General features: G+C 48.3%; 2 protein-coding genes across 7 annotated transcripts in view; one reads left to right on the forward strand and one right to left on the reverse strand.

Annotated features, from left to right (window-relative positions):
- arg1 (arginase 1) overlaps nt 1–690 on the forward strand; it is an 18,878-nt gene extending 18,188 nt beyond the window's left edge. Inside the window, exon 9 of the mRNA XM_042213134.1 lies at nt 331–690. Within this exon, the coding sequence (XP_042069068.1) occupies nt 331–494 (164 nt within the window). The 3' untranslated portion in view covers nt 495–690. The remainder of the gene's footprint in view (nt 1–330) is intronic.
- A 103-nt stretch (nt 691–793) lies between these two features.
- Nucleotides 794–6,305, reverse strand: part of p4ha1a (prolyl 4-hydroxylase, alpha polypeptide I a) — a 9,245-nt gene continuing 3,733 nt past the window's right edge. For 2 of the 6 annotated variants that reach the window (XM_042213132.1, XM_042213130.1), the window contains exons 9-15: nt 4,061–4,131; nt 3,460–3,559; nt 3,331–3,384; nt 3,007–3,084; nt 2,855–2,923; nt 2,599–2,695; nt 794–2,131 (exon numbers count right to left, since the gene is read on the reverse strand). In XM_042213132.1, the coding sequence (XP_042069066.1) occupies nt 2,061–2,131; nt 2,599–2,695; nt 2,855–2,923; nt 3,007–3,084; nt 3,331–3,384; nt 3,460–3,559; nt 4,061–4,131 (540 nt within the window). In that variant the 3' untranslated portion in view covers nt 794–2,060. Of the gene's footprint in view, nt 2,132–2,598; nt 2,696–2,854; nt 2,924–3,006; nt 3,085–3,330; nt 3,385–3,459; nt 3,560–4,060; nt 4,132–5,458; nt 5,530–6,305 lie in introns of all 6 variants that reach the window. The other 4 variants (XM_042213133.1, XM_005944759.3, XM_014340891.2 and 1 more) reach the window with 4 other exon arrangements.

A 6,305-nucleotide genomic window follows, 5' to 3' on the forward strand; every position in this document is an offset into this window, starting at 1 on the left:
ATGGTTGTTGTTCAATAATAACATTATTCCTCAGAAATACAACTTGCCTAATAATTCTGCACTCCCTGTACAGACGCAGCCTTTGGGGAGTGACTGCAGAACCCCACCAGCCGAAGAACTCACGTTAAAGTCTTTATTTGCCTATAAAACGATCAGAGGAACTGTGCGGTCACATGATGCTGAAGCTTCCTGTCAGTGACGCTGCCTCATTTTCAAACTGAATTAACTCCAAAATCCACAACATGAACACCAGCTCATTACCCCCACGTGCCACACTCGCCCTCACATAACCAGGAAGTTACCACAAATGTGCTCTTTGTCTCTCTGCAGGTCTGCTGTCGGCGGTGGACCTGGTGGAGGTGAACCCTCTGAGGGGCCAGACTGAGGAGGATGTCCGCTCCACCGTCAGCACCGCCATCGATCTGCTGCTCGGCTGCTTCGGACGCGTCCGCGAGGGAAATCACCTGCCAGATTATCGCCTCCCCGAGCCTTAACACAGGCCTCTCTGACCGTGCCGCACGACACCAGCACAAAGGGCCAATCGGAGTTCTCCCTGCAAAACTACAATCCCACAATTCCTGCTGTTTTCTGCCTTGAACCAAAGACGTTGTCTTCCTGTGGATGGGGTAGTCCATCGCTGATCAGCTGATCGATCGTTTTGTTTTTGATTATTAAATTTATAGGTTTGAAGAGTGTTTGTTTCTTTTTTTAAACACGATAAATGGTCGCCATCTTTAAAACGCAGCAGCACGCTGCTGAGGCAACGCTGCCGCCAGAGAATAACGACAGATGCCATTTTCTTACTTCTCCTGGGTTGCAGCAGCATTTTATTCTGATAAGAAACGTGTCTTACATCAGGTCACTGCACAGGACATCATCCAACACACAACAGACACACACAAACAGGAGTGAGGGTTGTCACGGAAACGGCGTGGAGCAGAAATTAGTAACTGCGCTCAGAAATAAGCTAACAGGGTTAAGAGGAGGCGGCGTGCTTTGCTTATCTGGAGTTTGACCTGCAGCATCTGAACGACCTTACGGTTAAACCTCCTCGAACGCTCACGCCATTGGTGGAAACGGGGGTGTAACCATGACGACGGGTGGACAGCGCAGAAAAATCCACTTGGACTGAATTTGTAAATCAAAGAGCCTCAGATGTTCTGCTTTTCAGAATAAAAGCATGGCAGCTGAAGCGTGGAAGAGTTTCCAAAATAAAACCCACTTTGTCACGGCTGAGGTGACATGAATCAGATCAGGAGCTCGGCGACACGTTTCAGACTTCAAAAAGAAACAGGAAACAGAAAAAAAAAAGGTGCAAACATTTTAAAACTTTTAAACGAGGAATTTTTAAAACACAGATGAAAAACAGTGAAGAGGCGTTCACACGAATCCTGTCAGAAATCAATAAATACGCAGCTCAGTTTCAGCTATGATTGTCTCACAGAACCACACGATCGATCGTCGTTCAGATTCGATCGGTTCTTGCTTCTGGTTGATTCCCGTGATGACGAGAGTAATCTGATTCCTCGCAGTCTTTGTAACAGTCGTGAAGGTCAGGGAGTGACACGGGTGACGGAGCGTTTCTCGGTCTGTAGCGTCTGACTCGACTCATGTTAGCGACCTCGGGCCAAACTCCATTCAAAATTTGTCACATTTAGCGCTCCTTCGTTCCACTCGCTGGTTTAATGCGCAGAACCGTCAATGGAACAGAATTAAATCAATCAGATTTTCTGCTTTTAAGTCAAAGCTCACGAGATTTCAAACATTCTGGATCCAAAAAACCCCAAAAAACTTTATTCGTCTTTAAACGAACCTCTCGTGCAGCGTTCTTTGTTCTCGAGAAGTTTTAGCTCTCAGGCTGAACACCTGGACAGGTACGGACGTCTGAACGTCAGCGTGATTCTCGTTAAAGGAGAAACGAGTCAAACACACACACACACACACACACACACACTGTAGAGAAAAATAAGCGTGTTGGATCACATGTGCAGTCACACTCTGCGCCTGCAGGCAGGAAGCAGAGGAGGAAGACGGCTGAGCTGGAGGAGGAAGGTCGGTTGTCAGTCGGTCTCGTTGAGGCTGCAGCGCCGCCTGAACTCCTGCCCTCGCTCGTGGATCCATTTGTTCGATACTGCAGGAAGAAAGAGTTTCATCAGAGCCTCGACAAACGCCACGAGTCTGAGCAGCGTGAAGGTTTCTCCGTCTTTCTCATCAAATCTGAAGCTTTTCATGAAGCTCAGTCAAGTTTGTTTCATCTGAAACATCAAACACCAAAAATCCTTCAGCAGTCACGTGAGCTGCTGCAAACACACCCAGAAAACATCCAATATTCATCAATCAACACAAACATTTAAAAATAAATCAACTCGAACATAACAACGAAGCTTTTAATGACCCAAAACAGTTTTATATAACTGACGGGAGATTGGATTTGTTCTTTTATTTGACTTATTTTTAGAAAATAATTTTTAAAAGAAATTTTTTTTATGTCAATCATCACCAGGCGTGAAAATCTGAAAGTATTTTTACTTGATGACGATTTTGTGTGTATTTATTGTTTTACTGTGCACGTGTGTGAATATGGCGCGATGACCTCACCCCACTTGTTTCCCAGCAGCACGGGGCAGGCGGCGTGTCGGGTCCGATAGTCTCCTTCTCCGCTTGGATACAGGTTGTACCAGAACACCGCCGTCCCCTGGAGAAACACGGTCACATGACGTGTCACATGACACTGCGTCAGATTACTGAGAAGCGGCGCCCTCGTCTGCCCGCCTGTTTCTCAGTTTGGTTTATTAAACAGACTTGTTTCTGTGATGATGATGATGATGATGATGAAGAAAGTGAGTAGTTGAACCTTTTTGGGTTTCACAGCAGCTCCGATGTCAGTGAAGACGGTGGCGCCCCCTGCCTGCACGTCGGTCATCTGCAGCGGGAAGGAGGAAAGCGTGAGCGGCAGCAACGCACACACACACACACACACGCGCACACACACACACACACACACACAGCAGCACTGACGTAAAGCAGCCACGTGGCGATCCGGTTCCCCGTGCCCAGCTCCTCGAACGCGTCCGGCTCGTCTTTCTGAAACAGGAAGTGCACGGCGGTCAGAGTAATGAAAATTCATTCAGTCATTTCAAAAACTGAACTTTGTTAAAAGTTACAAATAAATAAATCTACAATACAAATACACAGATTGGATCTATTTCTTTAGTTGATTTTAATGAAATGTGTCCAACATGGATCCATATCTGTTATTGATCGTTTTCCGTCTTTCAGCAGAAATAAATGCTGACAGAAACAGATTCTCATGTATCTGGTTTTATTTACCCGTCCGAAGTCGAAGTGCGGCTCGTACTGTCCCCCCAGGCCGTAGTTAGCCACCTGCATCAAACACAGCGCTTAAAACATCAGAGGCGCCAGACGGTTAGCGGCGTTTGAACTCAGGTGAGGCGTTACCTGCAGGTCCTCGGCCGTCTTCACGTTCAGCCCCGTGACGTCCTCGATCAGCTGGTTGATTTTGTCCACCACGGGATGCTCGTACGCCCCGAGCCAGGCGCTGAGAGGACAGAGAAGACACAGAGTCACCGCCGAGGTCACGAAAACAGCACAAACCGGCGCACGGCGAGGAGACGGCAACGAGGAGGGCGGGGAAACAACAGACAGTTTCTAAAGCAGCTTCTCTATGAAAAAAACGACATTTACAGAGCTTCACCGCTGACGTTTGTGTCATTACAGCCAGCTGAACGTTAGAAAAGCATGAAGGAGGAGACTCCGCCCCCGAGACGGTGGTGACCACAGGCTGTAAATAAAGATGGACGCCCCAAAAACATTTATATCGTGACTTCAATAAAAGCTGAAGCGAAGTCACAAATTTACTGCGGAGGAAAAAAACTCGCACGCTCACTGATGGATCCAGGAGTTCACGCGCGGCTTTACAAGTCGGCTTGTGATTGGTCGCTTGTGACAAAGCTGTCCGGAGCGCTGCACGTGCGGCTTCCATCGTTACGAACAGCCTGTGCTCCGCCCGGGCCTGAAGCGAGTGGCGTCCAGCTCTTACCTCTTGGAGACTCGGTAATGGGCCGTGGTCAGTTTGCCTGTGTGAGGGTCATGCACCGTGGCACGTCTGAGCTACTCCCAATTATAGGTTAATGCAGAGAGACAGAGAGAGGACAGAGAGAGGGCGGTCACTATCCACACGCTGCAGTCAGGGAGGCAGCACGAGCTTCAAACGCCACATAAGGCCACTTCATTAGGTACACGTGAAGCCCTGATCTGCTTTGGCGAGTTAAAGAGCGCCGAGTCCAACCCAGAGCCAACAAGGTACCTAATGAAGAGGACATGGAGTGCACGTGGTCAACCTTCAGGATGTTTGGCAAGCTGCTTTCGCTCCTCCCACCTTCAGACAACTTTCCTCTGATTGGCTGCCCCTCACAAACAGAAGGTTATGGGATCGATATTCTGCCATAATTGAAACTGAAAATAATCTCAGTTGATGTTTCACTTATGAAGTCACTACACCAGCATCATACACAAAACACGCAGTAACATTGCAGTGCCTGCAGTAGTTTTACAGTAACTACTGTAGAGAGTATTTCCGTGAAGCTGACGCACTGACAGGTCAACACACTGTCTGACTTCAGAACTTTATTTTGAAACGTTTGCAGACTCTTGTTATTTTACGTAACAATGTGCAGGTAACAGTGAGAAGCACAGGTATGAGACACGAATCCTCCTGCTGCCTCCACGAAAACGTTAAAGCGACATCGAGAGTCTTAAATGTTTGACTTCCTGTCCCCGAACGAGCAAAGAAAACAAGCCGAGGCTCGAATCCCAGCGAGAGCAGAGCCTGAAAGAAGACGCTCAAAGTAACTGTTCCTGCAGCGTTACAGGACCTTCTGATATCTCCTCTGATGTGGCCTTTTACACCTGCCCAGGTGGGACTGATTGAGCTGATGACAGTTACAGCTGTCTCTCTGTGCTGCAGCGCCCCCTGGTGGGAGGACAGAGGTAACGCCAGCTGCTCATGAACATCTGCTTTATTATTATTAACCATTTCTCAGCAGCAACAACGTGAAACTACAAGTTTATGGAGATGTTTCAGAGCTTACAGCCCATCATGGACGTTTAAACGTTTCTTTCAAGCTGAATGTGTGAAAGCTGGATTTTATAAAACTGAATTCTTTTATGTTTCAGACTGCTGGGGAGCGTCAGCTGTGATGATCGGAGGCTGGAAGTCTGTAATAATAATGCGATTCTTCCTTCTGTGATGTTTAAATGAGAATTCCACTTTGGAGGAAGGAACATTTTATTTATTCGTTTGTTTGAAGCGACTCGTTGCCTTTTCTGCTCTCACCGGGACGGCCGCCATCACAGAGGGGGGAGGACAGGGTGGTGTTGGGGGCAGAGAGGTGAGGTCCACCTCGCGGACGCCGCCTCCTGCCCCGGCAGCTCTTACCTCTTACTGATGCGGTAGTGGGCCGTCTCCAGCACGCCGGTGACGGGGTTAGAGATGGTGGCTCGACGGAGCTGTGGAGCCAATCGGCCGACAGTTACAGGCAGACACAGAGCGACGCCCGAAGCACCGACTAACGCCGACCGACACCGACGGAGGAGCCGCACCACACAGCCGCACAACCTCGTCATCCTCTCCACCCAACGCCCGCCCGTCACCTGTCACCTTTCTTCCTCGCTCACTGACGAGGCTCAAACTACAGTTTTGTTTTTGATGTGTTTGAAAAACAAACGAAATTTTTTACTTTAAATATTTTTTTTGTTTTCATGCAAATATTTATTTCTGGCTTTAAATTAATTTTTTCAGTTTTAGACGTTTGATCCTGATATTGTGGGCGTGTATCAAGAGGTAGGGGCGGGGCATAGATTAATGATTGACAGCACCCGTGTCACGGGGTTACAAGTTAAAAATGAGCAGCCGCCGCTCGCTGACGGGACGCCGCCGGCCAACAGGAAGCAGTTTGTGATGATGGATGTTTGAACGCTGCACTGAGGTGTGAACGGGGATTTGTTCTAATTTCAATATAATATATTTCATTTCTCTACAGAGCTCATCGCGGCTTAACGACCTAGCAGCCAATCAGATAACAGCATTCACTGTTGCCGAGGTAAATTTTGTGCATCCACACGATTGACCTGAGTTTCTGGGTGTTTGAGCTGAAAGTGCTCGCGCTGCTCTTCTTTGCTGTAAACCGTGAACAGAACATCAACACGACCGATCGGCAGTCGAGCAGCGAGCCGACGTAACCCCGAGCCGACGTAACCCCGAGCCGACGTAACCCCGAGCCGAC

The sequence above is a fragment of the Haplochromis burtoni genome, unplaced genomic scaffold, assembly GCF_018398535.1.
Source record: "Haplochromis burtoni strain Fernald_Lab_line unplaced genomic scaffold, NCSU_Asbu1 Contig_422, whole genome shotgun sequence".
Lineage (NCBI taxonomy): Eukaryota > Metazoa > Chordata > Actinopteri > Cichliformes > Cichlidae > Haplochromis > Haplochromis burtoni.